The sequence below is a fragment of the Neolamprologus multifasciatus genome, chromosome 12 (genome assembly GCF_963576455.1).
Source record: "Neolamprologus multifasciatus chromosome 12, fNeoMul1.2, whole genome shotgun sequence".
Lineage (NCBI taxonomy): Eukaryota > Metazoa > Chordata > Actinopteri > Cichliformes > Cichlidae > Neolamprologus > Neolamprologus multifasciatus.
In genome coordinates this window covers 20,461,181-20,483,763 of record NC_140450.1, presented here as the reverse complement: position 1 = coordinate 20,483,763, position 22,583 = coordinate 20,461,181, and the positions used below count along the sequence as shown (strand labels likewise).

At 42.9% G+C, this 22,583-nt stretch overlaps 2 protein-coding genes across 2 annotated transcripts in view; one reads left to right on the top strand and one right to left on the bottom strand.

Moving 5' to 3' along the window:
• Positions 1-22,583, top strand: part of LOC146506914 (single-stranded DNA-binding protein 2) — a 79,033-nt gene that overhangs the window by 28,530 nt on the left and 27,920 nt on the right. The window lies entirely within an intron of this gene.
• Positions 13,284-18,178, bottom strand: LOC146506916 (uncharacterized). Its single transcript, XM_085181405.1, has one exon. It carries the CDS (start codon positions 15,514-15,516, stop codon positions 14,002-14,004), a length of 1,515 nt encoding a protein of 504 aa, XP_085037531.1. The 5' UTR covers positions 15,517-18,178; the 3' UTR covers positions 13,284-14,001.

Here is a 22,583-nt window from a genome sequence, read left to right as displayed (position 1 = left end):
CAGTGCATAACTTAAGGTTTCTACCTGCTTCCTCTTGTATTCTACCACAGCAGCCTTAAAATGCAGCACATACTGCATCGTGCACATTTATGCTGTAGAGCAGCCTGGGCAGTGAGACGCAGGCTCGTGTAGTGGAAACACTGTTTATGGCTGTGTTTTCTCAGTGTGGCTCCACTTCACTGCTGTTGTTCCTGCACATTAAGGGTAGATCCAGCCTTCACCACTAAAGAGTGGAATACAGTGAGCAGTGCCAGAGCTCCTGGAGTTTTACATTAACTGGCGACTGTGTGAGAGGAAGTGTGGCTCTCCTCGTTTTGAGTTTGGAGGTGCTTGCGTGTGCGCTGGGGTCTTCTCCTGCTTTTTATGTTGTTGTTGTTTTTCCCTCAGGAGCGTGCAGTCTGACTCATCACATTTCTCTACAGTGGTTTATTGAGATGTATTGTTGGAAGTGCACAGGTCAGGGGTTTCTGCCTAGCCCAGCAGGATCTTCTCTCTCTCCCCCTACGTGTGTGGCTCTGTGGTTTACTCCCTTTTTTCCTTTAAGCTTGCAGTCCTGTGGAACGAGGGGTGGGGGTTCACTTCCTCCCTTCCCCTTTTATCTGCATACAGTCGGTGCGTGTATGCGTGCCCGTGTGCGTACGCAGGTGATGCTGCTGATGCCGGCGATGATGATCGGGGTGATGAATAGGCACTCTGAGGACGAGGCAGCGATGTGATGATGTCATCCCGGCTCCCAAGGAGGGAGCTGGAGGGCATCGCGACCTCAGGCCTGAGAGACAAACAAAAAAGAGAGGAGACAGGCGGAGAGAAACACGGAAGCAAGGAGATGTATGAAAATAAATAAGAGGGAAAAACACTGGTGAGATAAACGCTTTGCGATTCATGTCAATAATTTGTAACACAAAAAGCAAAAAACCCCATAAAAACCGAGTAATTAAGTATTTGTACTGGAAGCAGCCACAACAGTATGTTGTTGTTTTTCTATGTGTCTGATCAGAATCAATTCAATTCAGAAATCATTCAGAATGTATCTTAACGTGATTAGCTAAGGCCACCAGCAGCATCTCATTCTTACGTTTCCTGCAGGGATGTAATCAGAGAATTATAATTAGACCAATTGTAATTAGACCAAGGTCACTTTCAATCAACTGCTCCAATGCAACACTACATCTCGCAGCCAATGAGAGGTACTTCCCACATATCTGCCACTCAATTAAAACAAAACGAGAGGACAACTGTGGTGGACGTCGTTAGAAGGAAGAAGGAGCACGCCTTAATTTGATGCCCGTGTCTCTCTTTCAGTCTCCTGACTTTGAGACTGGCGGAGATTTTAATCAGACATTTTCATGGTAATTATTTTCAGATAGCTAATTACTGAGTGAAGTCCTAATTAATGCTGGAGAGATATAGGAGCTCGCTGGCATCATCTTTGTGTCCCACTCCTTTGATAATTGATGGGATTGTGACAAGGTTTTTGACTTCATTTGCGAGCTTATCCCAGTTTGAACTACCTACTGTAGATACATTTGGCTTTGTGCGAATCTGATTGAAACTGTTTGATTTGTGCTCTCTCTTGTTTGCGTGTGCGTGGGATTCATGCATATGGTTTTGTTATGTAGATGCCAATCATATAACTAGATTTGAGCGCGTGGAGATGGTCTTCTAGGACATTAATACAGTAATCTAATGTTAAAAATGGAAGAAAGAAAAGGCTGATGAACAAAGTGAAGAGAGATGCAGCGTTATTGATTTCCATCCTCAGACAAAGCTTTTCAGGCATCAGAAAGGCCGTTTACAGTTCTGTTAAGTGCTTTGTAAATTGTGTTCTCAATACTAAATGAGCGGTTTCCATTTGCAAGGGCCCATGGAGTCACATAAACAAGTTATTTTTAAATTCTCATGCCTGGCCCGGAAATGATCCTATTAGAGACAAAAGTCAGACTCGTTTCTGTGTTGGAAGAATATACATCACAGACCCGTGCGTGTCATTTCAGGGGTTTTTCCTGACAGCGTTGCGAGTTTGAAAACTGACACCTGTTTCACAGCTGTGCTATCAAACTGCATTTGCACCTTAATGAAATCACCATCGCACTGTGTCAAGATGAAGACTCACTGCAAGCCCAAGTCACTGCTGCGATTTATGATTTGTTAAATTAAAGTGGAGTCTTTAAAGATGTTTGTTTTACTGAAAAAAAGAAGAAAAAAGTATGCACTGTGTTAAGTGCATTAGTGTGTAATTGTGTGTAAATTGTAAATGTGTGTGTAGCACTTACATAATTCCCATGGCACTCTTACTACTATAACTTTCTCTGTGTAGATTATTCTTACAAGTTCTTGAATAGAGACTTTGTTAAAGAGGCGAACTGGTACAAGAAGTGCTGGTGACTTTGAAATTTTCGGGGGAGTTGGGGAGAACTCTTAACTGAACTCCACGGAGAAGATGCGTGACTTTTGATTTCAGGAGATTATCAGTGTTTGACAGAAGTACTGGTTGTGCTGTGCAGTCTTAAGATAAGTATGTGCTTTAACTGAAGAAAGTTACTGGGTGAAACGCTATCCTTGATGAATCCAGGTTTTTTGTGTGTGGGGTTTTTTTATGTTGTTGTTTAAAAAGTGCATATTGTGAACTAAAGTATGCTTTAAGCTAAAATGTTCTAGTCTGTGTCAGTAGGTGGACTTCTGATATGAGAGGTCTCCAATAATGTTGCTGAATTGGCAAACACTACAATAACAAAAGATCTCTGCAAGGCTAAATTATCTACAATTCCCATATTATGCACCTATTACCAAGTTAATGTAAGTTTCACAGTGTGAGCTCAGAATCAGATCAGGTCGTATACTCCTGGTATTAGCCCTGTGCCAAATAAGGTGCTTCAGAGTTGCTGCAGCCCCCCCCCCCCCCCCCCCCCCCACTTCAGGAAAACTGCTGTGCATTTCCTGCCCACGCCACAGAAACCCCGGCCAAAACAAGGCAGGAGAACTTCTGTGGCTGCCATGTGGCTCACAGACCTGAATGAGTGTGAGTGACACAAAAGCCATTCTCTCTCTGCTCTACTATTGTCCTTCACTTCACTTTACAGTTATAAAATCAGGATTTCAAAAGTGCAGCACAGCGACTCTGGTGTCTCTACGCCCGCTATTCAGTCATTATCTCATTCTCATTCACTTATCTAACAACATAGAAATATGTCATCGAAAAAGTCTATATTGTGAAATGGCGGCATTAACCCCTTAATGCCTAATGTATTGTATTTGATACACACAATTTGTAGGAATTTTTTCTCCCAAAATAACCTAAATAAATTGTACAGCACATTTTTGAGCAATACATTGCAAAAAAAAAAAGACTAAATATCAAACCAATTAAATTCTAAAGAGTTCAGAAAGAATATATTTCAAAGAATATATTTTTTTCATGGTTCAAAGGGCTTTAAAGGGTTAAAATAATGTATATTTGAGCCCAGAAAATAGGAGAGAACATAGACTGTAAATAAAGGAGGTCCCATTAGCCTCAATCTGAGTATTTCTGCCGTCACCATCTGGGTGTTTTTTAAACAGAAGTGACAAGTCAGGAGTGGCTCTGACTGAATCAGAGGGACACTCAATCACATGATGAAGCACACCCAGCTTTATCCTCTTTTTTTCCAGTATAAAGGGCATGATTTATCTAATGTCATGTTGTACTTATTCAGACTTGAAACTAGCAACTGAGATCACAAACTCATTAAGAAGGTGTTTACTGATGTTACAGTACGACGAAGCCGAGGGCTGTTTTTTTCCACAGACTTCAATTCAGCTGGATTTCTTTTTGCAGCTGGATGAGTCGCCTCAGGCTGGCCATTAGAGGGAAAAATGCAGGTTTAAGACAATTTGCATCATTTTTTCTTTTCAAACTTGGAAGCTATGTACATCTTTTCTATACAGTCTGTGAGAGAAAATTAAACAGACGGTAACTTTATTCATTTGTGAATGTTTTGGAGAAGGTCTTTTGTCCTCTGACGTGTGAAGACTCATTTGGCTTGCTTTGCTCATAGCTGAGATATTTTAAAGCTAGAAAAGGCAAAAGGCACTTTCACAATATGGGATCTTCAAGATGAGCAAAGGTGACAGATGGATGAACTGGAGACTGAGCAGACATAAAATGTGCTAGTAGTCAGGCAGCAGTGTTACAGGCAAGTATTATAGCAGAGGGAGCCTGGTATCATTGTGTGGCATCACTGTGGGAGATAGCAGGCACACAGCAGTTAGGGGAAGAAGAGATCAAGAAGGAGTGCCAAGAGCAACCCCCTTTGATAAAAATGCCTTGTCTCTTGCTGTCAGATCTTACATTCATACTCTCCCCCTCATGCATAGAAGTGCATTCATAGCGTGCACTGTGACAGCAGCACGTATATTGTGTCATTATTGTTAAGCTACACCATAAACAGATTGGTAAATATGTAACAACACTCTGTGCTGCTTTATTCATTTACATACATATGGTTCTCAAACAGTAGTGCTTGATAAGCACGAGTGCACACATCCTGTACCGTACTGCCTGTGAGATGCTGAAGGACAAGCAGCCACTGTCTGCGCTGAGAGACATGTGAAGTAAAAATGTATGCTGTTTCAGTATATTAAAGGACACTAAGTGCACAGCCGACCTTAGACTTTCCTTTATTCTCTCTCTCTAGTATTACTGAGTCATAAAAACAGTTGTTACCCTAAATGTTCTACGTCATAATGAAAACATTCTTGCAAATATGTTAACCTGCTGACCTTTCCTAACTTAAACAGTCTGGTTTAGCAGCACTCCTAGGACTACCGAGACACATCTACATTAATAAACATCACACCTCAGCAAGCCAAAATTCTTACAGCCATGCTTTTGACTGTGAGACTTCCTTTCCCCTGAAGTCATCGTCTCAAGCTGAGCTGCCTCCCAATCTTCATCAGCAAAACCTTTCTAACTACTGTCTTAAGCTAAACCCTGCAGCTTCATTTTTGATCTCTTTGTTTCTTATAGATACAGTCACAGTGCACTGCATTAAAACAATTTGAAGATTACTACTAAATATTCAGGAAAGTATCCATGGAGATAGCTAGAGATGGCAAGTTACTTAATATTTTCCTGACACCTAAGACTCCATACCCCCAATTCTCTTAGAGAGAATACTTTACTCTCTAAGTAATGTCCCAGGCTAAGAGACTGGTGAGCAACAATCTCCCAACCATCAGCTGAGACGGAAAACATTCCCCAACCGGTTCCCAAGTGGTTGCTGGAGGTTGATGGCAGTCAGTGTGAAATCAATCGCGAAAGCCTCAGTCATGGATGCTTAGAGACCAGTCAGTGACACCCCCCCCCCCCCCCACACACACACACACACACACACATACACACACACTTGACCCCATGTTGCTGTGTATTCCTTAACCAGTTGGCAAGTGGTTGCAACAGGTTTGTAATGCTGCACCCAAAACCCCCTTGCAATTGCTTTGGTTGTTTGCAGATTGTTGTTGTTGCCTGTAGTTTGCATCAAAGGTGCTGACTTGCCTGGGCATAGCCAAGTGGCAGAAGGCTTCTAATTAGATTGTCTAAGAATTTCATCTCTACTTTTTGCAGATATTGTGGTTCTATTGGGTTCATCAGGTGGTGGCCTCCAGCTCGCACTGGAGTGGTTTGCAACCAAGTGTGAAGTGGTGGGAATGAGAATCAGCACCTCTAAGTCTGTAGCCAAGGTCCTTAGCAGGAAAAGTGTAGAGTGCCCACTACATGTCAGGGTCGAGTTAGAGCCTAAAGTGGGGGAGTTTAAGTATCAGGGTTTTGTTCACGACGGTTTATTGGTCAATCTACGTCCCTACCCTCGCCTATGGTCACGAGCTGTGGGTAGTAACCGAAAAAACTAGATTGCGGATACAACAGGACTCAGAGTAGAGCCGCTACTCCTCCACATCGAAAGGAGCCAGCTAAGGTGGTTTGGGCATCTAACGAGGATGCCTCCTGGGCGCCTCCGGGGTGAGGTGTTCCAGTCATGTCCCACCAAGGGGAGATCCCAGGCAGACTAAGGGCACACTGGAGAGATTATATTTCTCGGTCTCTTGGTTTGGGATTGCCTTGGTGTTCCCATGCATAAGCTAGAGGGGGTGGCAGGGGAGAGGGATGTTTGGGCTTGTCTGCTTAAGCTGCTGCCCCAGTGACTTGGCCCTGGATAGGTGGAACAAAATGGATGGATAGATGGATAATGCAGCACAAGCAGTAAATGGAGAATATTCACCTTCAAAGTAAAAGTGGTAGTAAAGCATAGCTTTTACTTTAAGGTTAACATTCTTTAGAGTTTTTTTTTTTATCGCACTTTTTCAAATTTTACTATTGATTGCCAAGTAGATGACAAGTGTTTGCAGACAAGTAGGCACTGTCCTCCATAGAAACTACCAGCAATTGCTCGCCAACCCATCCGGGAATACATATTGTTTCTTCACAACCAGTGGTTGCCAGATAGTCACCATCTGGTTTCTAGGCATCTGTGACAGGGACCTAAATAAATTACCACATTTAAAGAAAAAAAAAGTTATTTCATATATGTGCTCTCAGTCTCTACTGCATTTTTCTTCCAACTGGTCTCCTTTCCTTAGTGTGTACGCTGTGCTGGCACACAGGGAACAGAGGAAAGAAAGTCGACTCATTCCTTAAAGTAAAACATTCTTAAACAACTTGAAACCTTAAACCTTATATTATACTGGTCCATAGAGATGAGAGATACCATATGATGAGGTGGCCATGGTGAACCCTGTTTAGAGCAAGTCTCAAGGGGATTGGAAGAATATGGTGGAGAAGTATGGGGACACAAACACAATAATAAAAGAAAAGTCCTGAGTTTGTTATAATAACTGAAAAATGACTGTTTTTGAGTTCTGCAGTTTTAATATCTGATCATATCGTATCACCGAACAAACCTGAGCTCGGACAGCACATTTCAGTGGTATGAATGCAAACCCGAATTTTGACCAGAACCTGAGCTTGTTTGTGTGCGTTTGAACAGACGGGAAGAAAAAAAAACAGACTGGACAGAGACAACCTAGAAACAGAGACTCCGTTGGCTCAAGTATTGTGGGTAACAAGCTGATTCCAACCAGCAGAGAACCAATGGGGGTTGGGGAGACCCCCGGTCTGTTTCCAGGGAAACAGAGCTCTATCTCCTCCTCCACCCCACAAAACCTCTCACTCCCTCTCTCTTTGTCTCTGTCCATGTCTCTCTCTCTCTCTCTCTCTCTCTCTCTCTCTCTCTCTCTCTCTCTCTCTCTCTCTCTCTCTCTCTCTTACACGCTCCCATGTTCTTTCTTGGCGGTGTTGAGGAGGAGGGAGATGATGAGGTGACTCACTGTAACATCATTGCCATGGCAATGAAGAGCGAACCAAGAGAAGAGGAGAGAAAGAGAATGGGAATTTCCATAGGTGGAGGAGAGATGGAAATGGCTGTCACGATCTCTGTTTTAAAACTCAAAATGGAAATTTCAGTGTGGTGCTACTTATACTGAAATATTTCTTTACCAAAAACTCACATTTCTACCTTCCCCTGCCTACTTTTTCATCTTCTTCTTCATTCCGCCTTTGCCTCAGTTTTCCTTTTAGACTCCTCTCCATGTGTGTTGCTTCCTCTTTTGCTGGCCCGTTGTGCCCCCCCCCCCCCCCCCCCCCCCCATATGCTCTCTAAGGAGTATGTTTTCCACTGGTGTATTACGCTGAGTCATGTCGCACGCGTGTTTAGACACGCCGAGGTGAAGTGTTATGTGATGTTGACATATGCACGCCTCGCTTCGAGGCAGGGGCAAAGATGAAGCCACGGCACTGAGCGGAGGGGAGAGGTTAACTGAGGGCAGTGAAACACTAGTAGGCGTAAGAATAAGGAGAAGCTGTAACAGGGCCATGGGATACGAGAGATAAATTTCAAGTTCATGTGCAATTATTGCTATTGATTATGATGATAAGGAGCTTTGTCAGGAGCATATTTTATGCTTCTGCAGCGGTCTAAGTAAAGACTAGCTGATCTTTAAGACGGGCAGCTTTGCTTCCAGCAAGAATCCATGTTTTTATTTTGCAAAATCTTTAATCATGGGACTTTGCATGCTTAAATACTATGCTTCCTTGACTCATCTTCAAGGAAAACTGGGGAAATTCTTGCAAAGATTATCACTACCAACCGCAGAGGTAGGGGACGTGGATGGGATTATGTTGAAAAGGATCCAGAGATTGAGCTGCAGAAGTGAAAGTAGGAGGGCAAAAGAGAGAACCCTGACACGATCAGACTGGCACGTTATCTCTTTAACTGCAGTGTTTTCCTTTCCTCTTGTAGACATCCATATCCTTATCTTGTGCTGTCTCCTGTGTCTGGCCTTCTATTACTTAAAGAACTGCAAGATGAGACAACTCCTCATTAGTTGTTCCTGTGGCAATAAGTCTGTGAATTAACATTTCTGCCAGTTTTCTTAATTACTTTTCTCAATCTCCGTAATTGCACTATGATGTGTTTTAAAATAATTGAAGTGATTCTATTAAAGATGACATAATCTGTCTTTGCAATGATCTTCTAAATACATTAGAAAAGACCACAATATAGCCTCATCTCTATCTAAGCTGCAGGATTTAAATCTTCTGTCTTTTTTTATTTTTTTGCCCACCCTCCCCTCTGTGTTCAGTCCATCTCCCTTATCTTCCCCAGTGCCGTTGAACCAAGGAAGATAGTGGTGGAAGAAGAGTAACACCCGAGCACCAAAGTGACTATCATTTTCAGCTCTGTATGTGTATCTGACAGTGTATCAGCCTGCAGCTCCACCTCACATATTATACAGCTCCTTGCAAGACTGAGATGTTTACAAGGGTCGATAATGACATCAGTGATAAAGGAAACACAACCAGTATGCCCTCCCCCCTCCCCCCTCCATCATAGTCACCCCCTGTGCAGCTGATATCACCCTACCTGTAATCGCCCAGTGAGACCAAGCAGATTAGCGCAGTGGTGCCATTTTACCAGGTAATCACCTGTAATGTTACACTAGAGAGTGTCTGGGTGCTGGTGGGGATTTGTGTTATACTGATAATGTGTTGCTAAAGTCGATAAACATGGCAAAGATTTTGAAAGATTGTGATAGTGAAAGACTGTTGTGCTAGAATAAAACAGAGAAAATGCTAAACTCAGCTGCAAGAAATTAGCCTTTCATAATAAGTTCTTTAGTCTTTACACATAAAGCTCATTTCCCCACTTTATATCCACTTTATATTTTCCATCTGCTGTCCACCCCACAGTCATGAGAATATGTGACATTTCCAACTTTTATTTTTTGTCTATTTGTCAGGTCTGCATTTCTGATTATTATCGTCTAGGTTTAACTTTGGTTTTCCTATAACCTTAATAAGCATCCACACTAAAAACAACCACAGACAAAAGAAAGTCAGTGACATTTAGTGGCTTCCAAGCAAGGACAGGCAAACTAGCAAACATGAAACTCTATATTTGGTATTACCACCTTTATTTTTCAGTCAAGGCTGAACTCTCTTAGCCAGCTTTCTTCTAATATCTTTAAGTAGTCTTCAGAAATAGATCTCTAGGCTTCTTGGATGCTGGATGACTTTTGTTCTGGTCTCTATCAAGATGATCCCACATTGCATCAACGATGTTGAGGTTCGAGCTCTGGGGAGGCTGATCTATGACGGATTCTGTAACTAATTATGTGTTTTTGTGACAGACTGCTAGTAACAAAGTTCCTAATGTTACAATTTTAAATGTATTTCTCTAATGTGTAGACACAACACTTGATTCCTTGAGTTGGGTGAATTTTATAATGCTTGAATGATTCATTTATCAGGGATTAGCCTTGATCATATTTTCCATGTCCGCAAAGTCCTCTAGGGTCCACTCAGGTCCGAGGTACAATGTTGACACCAGACGGTGAACATGAGAGTTCATGCAGGTGTTCACGTGTCCCTGTTTTTTCGTATACAGAGAATTTACTTTACCAATTGCATGTACCAACTATGCATGTGCCCTGGGCAGATATCAAGCAGACTTTAAAGATGTATAACAGAAATAACTATTCAGCCATATAATTAATGCTTTGAGGGCCTTAAAAAAACAAAAACACACTCTCTTAAAATGGAAAATGGTCAGGTACAAAGACTGAAACTTTGTGAAAAAGCAGTCAATGTTTAAAGAAAAACCCGAAGACTGTCAGGAAGGCTGGAGAACTATTGCTAATAAACACTTAAAAAAGACGAAAGTCTGACTCCTCGGACACAAAATAGAAAGAAATGAGGTGCGGCTCAGGCCTTTTGCTTAAAAAAAAAAAAGGTTACCTAGGCAACCAAAGTCTGGAATGATTGGAATGCCGATTAGTGAACAAACATTGGTGGCAAAACAATGTGCAACACACAAATCACTTCCTGTGTGGATGTCCTCTTTAGTTTAATCTTTGTAGTGCCACTTAATATCCAGACCTTTAACACTGAACATTAAAGCCTTGCTTTTGGGTCATTATTGCTTGAAGTTTGCCAGATGTCAACTTTACTCATCTGTAAATACCACTGGTAACTATGTTTTCCTGAATCTTTTCTTTGCTCATCTTTTACTAGAGGACAGTTGAGCAGATGCTGCAGTTTTAAATCTTTGCCTGGTGATATTAGTCGACAGTTGTGTTGCTGTATCTGAAACTGACTTCTCAACTTCTATTTTTTGTTTTATTGTTTGCATCCCATTACAAGAACGAGCAAGCTTACTGTTCTTAAAATGTGAAATTATATCATTTTGCTTGTTCTCAGTTAATTAAAAAAAGTAGACCTAGTATTCCACAGTATTTTCTCTCGTTATTCTACATTTGTACTAAGGGTATTGGCAAATCAAGCACCGTGTGTGATCATTAGAGCTTTTGCTAAAAAGCTAACATGAAAATTATTAGGTAGTATAACCATTCAACGTCAGGACTGATGCTGATTTTACTGTGAAAAAGCACAGGTCACTACAGGGGTGGCTGAGGTGGTAGAGTGTGTCATCTACCATTTGTAATGTTGGTTGTTCAGTGCGTCACAGAGTCTGCGTGGCGAAGTGTCCTTGCCCCCGGTGCATCCATCGGGCTGTGATTGTTAGAAAGCACCAAAGCTATAGAATAACATTTTGTTTGAATGCATGAATGTAGCTTGTAGTAAACTGTTCATGAGGTATGTATAGAAATATGGAAACCACCCTTTTTGTTTTGATTGCTTTCATTTAGCTATTTCATTGAGATTCTTTGTAAACCCCACATAGCTTGAGGCTAATTGCAGATTCGATTTGATTCGATTCGATTTATTGTCATTCAAAAAAAATATAACTCAAACAACATCAAATCTGAAGTGCAAATAGTATTTGTACATATGTAAATATATACACATACATATAAACAAATCAATTACAGTACCAGATTACATACAGCAATACAGTGCAGGGCATATACTGGATTTTTCCATTTAGGGTGTTTTCACACCTGAGGTGTTGAACTCTGGTTCGTTTTCCCCCGTGGTGCGTTTCATTTGTCAAGGTGTGGACTCAGTAATTGCAGAGCAAAACAATCACACCGAAACCCTGGAGAGGAGGTGGTCTTGGTGTAGTTCCACATGAACTCGTCCAGTTCGTTTATGGTGTTAACGTGATCCAACCTCGAGCCAAACCAACCACCAGGCAATGCTGCAAGGTACTGTAGCTGTGCAAAGGTCTGGCCAATAAGCGAACTGAATATTTTCACGCAGTTTGTAGTGATGGATTTTGATTCACTTGGAGTTTGCTTCAATTTTTCTCCGTGTGAAAATAAACCAAACCATGGGAAAAAGCTACAAGTTTACAAACTCGTGAGCTTATTCAAACCACACTAAACAAACTAGAGGTGTGAACATTTCCTTACCAATCTGATATTTGCTCTCATTTAGGCCATCGTGCTATCATCACTTTTCATACTAGCACTGACTAGAAGCCATATTAGACAACTTTCACTCTGGGCTTGCAAGTCACTATTCTTGAGCCTCATCTTGGACTTTCCCTCGTAAGAGCTGAAAGATGACATAACCTTGGTGTTTCAACTGAATTTGGTTCAGACACTTGCAAGTAGCTCTGGTACAGTGTGGGCAAACAGGAAAGGTCTGCTCCAAGCTTTGAATAGCAGAGGGTGATTTTTAAGTCTTGAAACTGAAAAGTGAGTTTGGGCTGGGATTCCACAGTGGGGTGTGTTGATCTGTCTTGCTATGGGAGATGTGAATAATAGATGATTAAAAGGAGAGCACACCCATTCTCGTCTCTACGCTTCGTTTTGCCTCTCTCATATGACATTTACAGATACAGATACTCCAAAGTTTTATTCTGTGGATACACATATTCACACTGTGATATTGTGCATATATGAATGTGTGTTTTTCTTGTTACTGTGTGTGTATGTGTGCGTGTGTGCGTGCGTGCGTGCAAAAAGGGAATCATGCAGAATGGAAGCATCTCTTCTTTCCACACCCTCCCTCCTTGTTCAGGAAGTGGACTAATGGCATTTGATAGGATGGAGTGAGTAGAAACGAGGGGGAGGGAGGGGGAACACATTTCCTTCCTGTGTAGCGTGTCATTCGTAGATCCTGATGTGGCCTTGAGACTCAGTGTTAACTGTTATGCACAACCCGCTGCAGCCTTTCACCTAAAGGCTCTCCAAGACAGCCGCCGTGCTCAATGAAGAATTCGTGAACCTGCCCCTCGAGCTTTTACTTGCCCATTTTCTCGCAGCCTCAGAGCTTTTTCCTTCTGCCATTTTTCCCCAGCTGCTACTGTAATTCATAAATGAAAATATGTCAACCTCTGTCACTGGCCGTCGTTCACAGGTGAACTGAAGCAAATAATTTCATTTATTAGTTCAAGTTATCTGCTCTTCTTTGTGTTATGAAATGGTTAATTGTCTGTAGGGAGGTGGACTCTCGCTAGGTGGGAAGTAGTATTAGTTAGTGGTAGTGAGAATTTATAGGATAACTTAGTATAAAGGATAACTTAGGATAAAGTAGTGGGCTGCTCTGAGTATTTCATAATAAATCCTGTTGTTCCATTAAACAACCAAAGCCAGCAGTGCTTTCACCTTAGCGCATCTAAGGCACTTTACTCAGGTATATAATATTATACAGATATAAATACTGTTATTTAAAACTGCATACATATTCTATATTGCTGTGTTAATCTGAAGTATGCAAGAGGGTGCACCTGTGTGTGACTTAAATGTCAGATTAATAATAATTTTATTGTTTCTAAGATTAATGATAGGTTTGTAGCTTAAACCTATTCGCTGGAACGTTAAGGACAATTTGCTACACAGCAAAAAGCAAGACACAAGACACCAAAGTTCTTCGTGTTACTCATGCATGAGGGAGACCTGCCTGGAGCCAAGTGTCGTTCCACCACTTGACCTCCGTCAGACTCTCAGCCAGGTTCCCCATAGCACTCCTTTTATTGTGGTTACATGAATATGCATAGGGTCATTAACATATAACATCTTACATAGGTATACATGTGAACAAAGAATACTGTGTGTGTGTGTGTGTGTGTGTGTGTGTGTGTGTGGGGTCAGAGTGTGACCCCATAAATGACCTCCCTAAACCTACTGGTCTGGAAAGTCCAGCAGTTCATCTAAACAAAAGGCACTCAGACTAAAACAGATATAGCTACGTTTATCCTACCATAAAACAATAAAACAATGTACGACCTTTTCCCATGCTCCCAGGATGTCGGTGTAGATTCCAGAACACTCTGGAATGCGCACCAAGCCTTTGCAGCCTCCTAAAGATCACACATCCTATCACTACACAATTGATTATACATCTCTAAGCATATATGGTTAAATATTTCCTAATACAAATGACAATAATAAAATCTAACCCCATCATCACCACCCTGTATTGTCATTTTTTAAGGCTATACGGCGTATATATATATCTTCAGCTCTACACCACTTGTCAACATTTTCAGTGCAGGCTTCATTTCATACAAACATATTAGCCTTAACATCCATATCACTCTGCTGCAACAGTATGTAATTGGTAAAGGTGTTAGCAATCATTTTATTCACCATCGATCTTACACATGGCAAAATGCAACCTGTAAACAAGCAAAGCAACGCCAATAATGTAAGAATGGGAGTCAAAAACTTTAAGAACAAATTCCACCATGGTCCAGATGTCAACCAGGCTATCCAGCCTTTTGACGCGTCTCCTCCTGATGTGTGGTCCGCCACATATTTCTGCAGAGCAGTTAAGTTCTGCAGTGCCTCATAGATGTCTCCTCCAGTCGTATATCCATCTGGGATAAACGTACAACACGTCTCTCCAATCAGCTTACACACTCCTCCTTGTGATGCTGTTATCAAGTCCAGGGTCAGCCTGTTCTGCAGTACCATCGTTCTGATGGCCTTTTGCTCCTCCGCTAAGACTGTTCCCAATGTCTTAGTGAGATTAATGTGTCGCAGTAGGGCATACCGGTTGATCTCCACATGATCCCGCACCTCTGCAACTCCGATGTTTGGGATCAAACTTTGGAAGAATTTAGCTCCTCCACTCCAAATGCGGAATTCTCGCGGCACTCCAGTGTCTACTGTCACTCCAAAAAAGTTCGGTGAGGCTATATCCACCTCACGCTTCCGTCGGTTGTTAGGGTGATGTTCAACTCTGTCCATGAAGAAGACATGATCCGATAACTTCACTAAAGCACACAATCCTCCCCATCCCTCAGGGAGTGATAGATAGGCTTTATGTCCACACAGAAAATACCAATCAGCCAAAACTCTTGTTCCTTTACTGCTCGGCACCGTCCTTGCACATCCTGTCCACTTCTGACTTTTTGCTTTTACTGGTATTCTGTAAGCCAGGTTGAACTTGCATTCAGTCCTCCTCGATGTCAAGTTCTCAGCACACTTCGCACTAGTCAAGCATTTCATACACCTGCTCTCATTCTCTGGAGGGCAGTAGGTGTATATGTATCCACATAAGCGAAGCGGCAGCTCCCCCACTGACAGTGATCCATTGTTCATCACACACAACGGCAGGTGAGCTGTGTTCAGCTTGTTCAGCAATATTATGTCTGGCAGTGGGTCTGATACTTGAGGCCAGGCCAATAAGTCAGTTTGCCCGGAACAATTCACGTTTAGAAGTGGCGACTTACTCCAGGTGATGTTCAGAGGTGTACTATAGTTGGCCTTGGACCAGAGGACTCTGTTGCCAGGATGAGTTGCTAAGCCCAACAGACACCAACTCCTGTCCTCTGGTATGCTATACGGCCACAGTCCAGATGTATATGCCGATAACGGCATATGAGCACACACATAGCAGTCTGTCCTATTGTTCAAGTGAGCAGTTGTATTCATAAACTGCCACCAAAAGTTTGTAGAATAGCCATGAGGGTATTGGGTGTGGTTTCCTTGGACATACAGGGTCTCCACAGCTGACCAAGATGACATCAAAGCCATCACACTCAGCAGGGTAGACAACACTTTACCAGCCATTCTGATGAGTACCTGTGGCTCAGTTGATTTCTTCACCGGATTGAGACGAGGGGCCCTGGAGGCTTTCCCCCCCCTTTGTACCCGGTCTTCCTGCCACTTACTCCGAGCTGGCCTGGATGTGTGTCACCTTTTTGCAGTGGCTTTGGTGTATCCAGGTGGGTCGTTCTGCGATCTTCACAGCTGTTGGTGTTGTCAGCAGAGCCTGGTATGGTCCGTCCCACCGTGGCTTCGACCAGCACTTCCTCTTTATGACCTTTATCAGCACCCAGTCCCCTGGCTTCAGACGTTCTTCCTGTACAGAAACAGAATCATCTGGCAGATCATTTGCACTCATGACTTCTTTGCTTTTCAGCATTTTAATCATCCAGTCTGCTAGTGTGTTTTCTTCTTCTGCTTTATCATTATCATTACAGAACACTGGAACTCTAAATGGCCTGCCATATATTATTTCAAAAGGCGTTAGGCCATTATCAGTTGGCGTGATCCTCATATACATTTTCACTAGCTCAATGCAGTCTACCCATGTTCTGCCTGTTTCCTCCATTGTTTTCCTGAGTCTCAGCTTTACTGTGCCATTAGTCCTTTCAACCAGCCCTGCACTTTGTGGGTGGTATGAGCAGTGGTTTTTCAGCGTTATCCCCAGATGTTGTGACATTTTCTCAATCACTTCATTCACAAAATGAGGACCATTGTCACTGTAAATAGTTTGGGGGATCCCATGCTCTGGGATCACATTTTTGCATATCGCTTTAGCCACTGAAATAGCATCTGCTTTCTTAGTGGGGACAATTTCTACCCACTTTGAGAACGGGCACACAATTACCAGGCAGTACCTGTAGGTGTTACAGTTAGACAACTCAATGAAATCCATATGGATTACTTCAAATGGGTAGCTGGGTCTAGGAAACCTTCCTCTTTTAGGTCTGAGGTTTCCCTGAGCATTATGTTTACAACATATCAAACATGCTTTACAAAAATGTTTGGAATAAGCATTGAATCCCAGTGTGAAAAACTGCCGTTCGACAGCTGCTAACATCCCGGCTGTTGAGACATGGCAAAGCCCATGGCTCAAAATTGCAGCAGTCCTATATAAGTTTTTAGGCAATATGGGTTTATCACAAAGATAGTAGACATCACCTCGCAGGCTTGCTCCTTTAGTGAGCCACAGCTGCTTCTCAGCTGGAGGTGAGTGTGACTGCATGTCTGCTAACACATCATGTGTGATGGGCATAGTTTGCTCCTGAGATGCCAGAATATGAACCCCATGTGTTCCAAGGGCCGCTTCCTTTGCAATTTTATCTGCAAAGGCGTTGCCTAGTACAATGGGGTCAGTGCCACGTGTGTGTGCTGCACACTTACAAACCGCAACTTTACTAGGCAGTAAAACTGCTTTCAACAGGGCCTGCAAAAGTGTCGCATGCTCCACAGGTTTCCCTGTTGATGTTGTCATGCCTCGTCTTGACCACTGAGCGGCAAAGAAATGGAGTGTGGCGTATGCATACTGACTGTCTGTATATATAGTCACTACCTGCCCCTCAGCTGCTTTGCAGGCTTCCGTCAAAGCCACTATCTCAGCCGCTTGGGCAGACATGGAATGTGATAACTGCCCAGCACGGATGACCTGCACATCATCCACAACAGCAAAGCCCGTTTTAGTCTTTCCCTCTGCTGTTTTAAAACTGGAACCATCAACAAACCAAACCTTGCCCTCAGTGAGTGGTATGTCCGTTAAATCACTTCTAGGTTTACACTGTGTTTCTACATGCTCACTACACACATGTGGTGTACCCTCCTCTTCTGTGGGCAACAGTGTAGAGGGATTCAAAGTTGTACACCGCTTAATAGTTATGTGTGGCTGGGAGAGCAACAGTGACATTAAAGACAAGTGTCTTGCAGGTGACAAGAATGTCATTTTGGTCTGCAGCAATAAAACATCCACCTCATGTGGAACTAGCAGGGTCAAAGGGTGAAACAAAACAATTTCACCAGAACACTTTACGGCTTCAGCGGCTGCACACACAGAACGCACACAGTGAGGTAAGGCACAAGCCACTGGATCCAGCCTCTTAGAATAATAAGCTACTGGCTTCATTCCACCTCCACATTCTTGTGCTAACATGGATGTCATAAAATGCCCTTTACAGTCAACAGTTTGAACAAAAGGCTTGTTATAATCTGGAAGTCCCAGAACCGATGCTCCTGTCAGCATCTGTTTCAGCATGCACAGAGCTTGCTCCCCCTCAGGGGTCCAACTTAAACTTTCTGACATAGCTAAAGGTTTACTGTACATCATATCTAACAATGGCTGCGCAATTTCAGAGTAATGGGGCATCCACGATCGACAGAAATTTAGCAACCCTAGGAATTGCATCATGTGTTTCTTTGTCACTGGCCTAGGTGCTGCCAAGATAGCTGTTTTCCTCTCTGGGTGTATGCTTTTCCCTGCTGCACTAAGCAGATGTCCTAAAAATTTCACTTCTGTCTTCACCCACTGTAGCTTTGAAAGTGAGGCCTTGTTACCTGTCTCAGCTAAGTGAGTCAGCAATGCCAATGATATATCTTTACAGTTCTTCTCTGAATTGGATGCAATTAAAATGTCATCGACATATACCAACATCTGTGAATGTGATGGAATCACAAAATCAGACAGACAATTTGTAATATTCTGTGTAAAAATTGTAGGACTGTCACAAAAAACCTTGCGGCAATCTGGTGTATGTGTATTTTTTGCCTTGATACGTGAAACCAAACCAGCCTTGTGAATTCTCATGTACTGGTATGGAGAAGAAAGCATTACTTAAATCTACCACAGTGAAGTGTGTCTTGTCTGGCTTAAGCTGATTTAACAAGGTGTGGGGGTCGGGGACGCATGGAGCTATACTCTCCACTGCCTGATTTACAGCTCTTAAATCTTGAATCATGCGCCACGACTGTGAATCAGCCTTTCTAACTGGGAAGATGGGTGTGTTACATACTGCTTGTGGAGCTTCAACTAGTATCCCTGCTTTAATCATATCCTCTATTACTGGTTTAATGCCTTCCACTGCATCAGGCTTCAAGGGATATTGTTTCACTCTTGGCCTAAAAGACGTTTTGGGCTTTATTACTACTGGACTCGCTGTTGTTATTAGCCCCACATCAGTCTTCCCAGTAGACCAGAGCTTCTCTGGGACCTGTTTAAGCTCCGGGTGATCTTTGACATCTATAACATATCATTCTGCTGTGTCATTCTCACCCCCCTTTAAATGTGTTTGAGGTGTAGTATGTGTCACCCATCCCAGCTTTTTACGAAAGATGCTGTGGTGCACGTCTGTCTCCCAACCCCCTCCAGCTTGCTGCCACATTCCAACACTCTCCCCCTGTCTCACCAAAGATGCTAAGTCTGTCCACTCAGCTGTGCCACTCTTTGTCAGTGAAATATGTGGTGTTTGCCCTGTAAAAAGTTGTTGTGCAGCTTCAGAAAGGATAACACTACATCCAGTCATGGTTTCACCATCAGTATATATTGCCTTTATGGTGATTCTCTGTGGCCCTAATTTCAGCACTTTATCTGTGTAGGCCTCATCAGGCCCAGGCATAGTCTTAAATCTCAGTGTGACATGCAAGTCTTCTGGTGGCTGTATGTCATGGTTAGTTGTCAACATTTCTTCAGCTGCAGCTAACAGTTTACAGTTTATTTGATCAGGTCTGGAGGCCGACAGGTCAAGTGTCCAGTAATAATGCAAATCCCCACTGTCCTCATGAACCATTGTCTCAGCAGTTTCTCCTTTTCCTGCAGCTATCATCCCAATGGATGTTGGAATTATTGAAATTCCAAGTTTCATCATCATATCTCTTCCCAAGAGGTTCACCGGACAAGTTGGGCACATTACAACTGAACTCTGAGCTGCCTCTCCTGTGGTAGGATCTCTAATCCACACTGGTTTAGAGATTCTATGCTGATTTAACTGACCATTTGCAGACTTCACATAAATTGTGCCATTTGAAGGATCAACTCCTGACACATGATCTTTTAAAACAGTTTTATCTGCACCTGAATCACACAGAAATTGAACAGTTTTGCCTTGCACAGTTAATGTGCGAACTGGTTTTACTTCTTTTCCTGACAGATTTAACAATACTTCAGTCAAATCTAGAGTCTGAAACACAGGCTGTTGTAAATTCTGGCAAGCTAAGGGATCATTTGTACATGTATGTGTGTTAGCAGTGTCAACAGGTGCTAGTCATTTATTATAATAAGGGTTTCTTGGATCAGGGCGTTTATACTCTTCAGGCATGCGTTCAGGACACTCCCTTGCATGATGGCCCATTTCTCTACATTTATAGCATTTATCAAATCTCTTATCCCGTTTCTCTTTAGGGCCCCAATTCCTTCTACTTCTCTCACCTCCGCCTCTATTTCTTCCCCGACTGAACTGTCCCTGGAAAAAGATTTCATCCACTAAGAAGGCAGCGGCCTCAGAGCTTTGTGACTTCTTTTTTTTATTTTTAATGACTTCCTGTGCATGGCGGGCCCAGTTCATGCATTCAACGGACCCGTCAGTGTTATGACTAACATTTTGTTTTCTGATGAAATCAGCAATGGGTGAATGAAAGCCATTCATCAAAGCATGTTTTAACTGCTGCTGATATGGGCTGGCCTTCTCTGCACTCTCTTCAAGGCCGCTATGTTCTTTGAAAACTTCCTCTAATCTCGCCCTGAACTCATGAACATCCTCTCCTGCTTTCTGAATGCATTGGGCGATTTTGTTGTAATCTACAGAAGCTTTAAAGGTATTTCTAAGACGCTCATAAACCCCATCAACTTGGCCTCTTAAATTTGCATGGCCATAGGGTAGGACGGTATTACCATCCCTCCCTGTGTAGGTGCCTCGCACCCGAGTCCAATTATATGTGAGACACTTCCTAAAAGTGGCTTCTGTTTCCTGACCGTTTAAGCGGTACGAGGAGCAGAGTTGCTTGTGTCGGGCGATAAATTCATCAACATTAGTCAACGGGTTTCCTAAACCTTTACATGCCTCTGCACATTCAGATTCAGTCCATGGCCTGTAAACACAAATAACACGGCTTTGGTCATTTTCAACACCAAAATGGGGGTTCGCGACCTCCACCATGGGAAAGGTATCATGCAAAGGGTAGGCAGGCATACCAGCTGCACTCGCCTCATCCCTTTTAGTTTTGGATCTAGTTCCATAAGGGCTTAAATATTTTGCTGCGGCATCCCCAAACTCCTGCCGTACTCTATCCTCCTCCTCTCTCTCTCTGTTCTCCTGCTCCTGCTTTTCTTCCTCCTCTCTGGCCTCTCTCTCCCTCTCTAATGCTGCTCTACGCTGTTGGTCCCTTAACGTCAGTACCACTGAAGTAGACCGCACCGTCTCATCTTCAGGTTTCACAACTAATGCCTGCAAAGCTGCTCTCTTCACGTTCGCTGCCTCCTGTCTTTTCTGCGCCTGCTCTAACCACAGTTTAGCGGACGCCAGTTGTAACTCTCTCTCCTGTTTCAATTTCCCTTTTGCACAAGCTGCCTTTACTGTCAACTGGTCTACTAACATTTGACATTGTCCTACAACCAATTTACCTTCAAAATTATATTTTTTGCGCCAATGTCCTAAATACTTTGCGCTGCCGGGAGCGAATTTCATCATAAACTTCTCGTCACCCTCTGACACACTCTTGGTTGCTTGGGAACCCATAATAACAACAGCTGCTGGCGTCACAGACCACGTGTTCTGTTCCGCACGCACTCACACAAACACACTCACACAACAACAACAAAAATTAGGCCTATCGTCTCAACGCAGTCTCACACAGTGGCTGCGCGCTTTGCCTCACACAGTGGCAAAGACTTACATAGCAGTGATCACGCGCTTTATCGCACACAGTGATAAAGACTTCCAACGCAACCTCACACAGTGGATGCGTGCTTTGCCGCACACAGTGGCAAAGAATAGTCGCACACAGTGACTACACACTTTATCGCACACAGTGATAAAGACTTTAGAACTCAGCCTCACACAGTGGCTAAGAGTTTTCACATACCTACTTGGTGTTGCTTATTGTGAGTAGCATCAGTCCCGAATCCCATCAATCGTCATCCATCGAGGAGAAAAAAACAGACGGCTAATCCACCGGCCCGATGACGAATTCTCACGCCTCGGGACTTTGCTGCAGGACCTCTATAAGTCCTGGCTGACGTCAGTCTGTCGGTGTGTCTCTTTTCCCCTCGGTGAATGTCGACTCCAGGGCTCCGGCTCTCGAAGGACCAATTAATGATAGGTTTGTAGCTTAAACCTATTCGCTGGAACGTTAAGGACAATTTGCTACACAGCAAAAAGCAAGACACAAGACACCAAAGTTCTTCGTGTTACTCATGCATGAGGGAGACCTGCCTGGAGCCAAGTGTCGTTCCACCACTTGACCTCCGTCAGACTCTCAGCCAGGTTCCCCATAGCACTCCTTTTATTGTGGTTACATGAATATGCATAGGGTCATTAACATATAACATCTTACATAGGTATACATGTGAACAAAGAATACTGTGTGTGTGTGTGTGTGTGTGTGTGTGTGTGTGTGGGGTCAGAGTGTGACCCCATAAATGACCTCCCTAAACCTACTGGTCTGGAAAGTCCAGCAGTTCATCTAAACAAAAGGCACTCAGACTAAAACAGATATAGCTACGTTTATCCTACCATAAAACAATAAAACAATGTACGACCTTTTCCCATGCTCCCAGGATGTCGGTGTAGATTCCAGAACACTCTGGAATGCGCACCAAGCCTTTGCAGCCTCCTAAAGATCACACATCCTATCACTACACAATTGATTATACATCTCTAAGCATATATGGTTAAATATTTCCTAATACAAATGACAATAATAAAATCTAACCCCATCAGTCTCTTAAGCAGACAAATGTGATACAATCAAAATGCAATGTTGAAAACAGGCTAAAAGAAGGAATCAACAAATTTAAACACACCTGTGATTTCGGATTAGGCATAACTGCATGAATGTGGTTTTAAAATGACCTGTGAACAGGAAACTTTGTGAATTTCGGAGTCTGTCTG

Excerpts from the sequence above, each read along its gene's own strand:
- LOC146506916 (XM_085181405.1), bottom strand. The coding sequence starts at position 15,516 with ATGGCTGGTAAAGTGTTGTCTACCCTGCTGAGTGTGATGGCTTTGATG.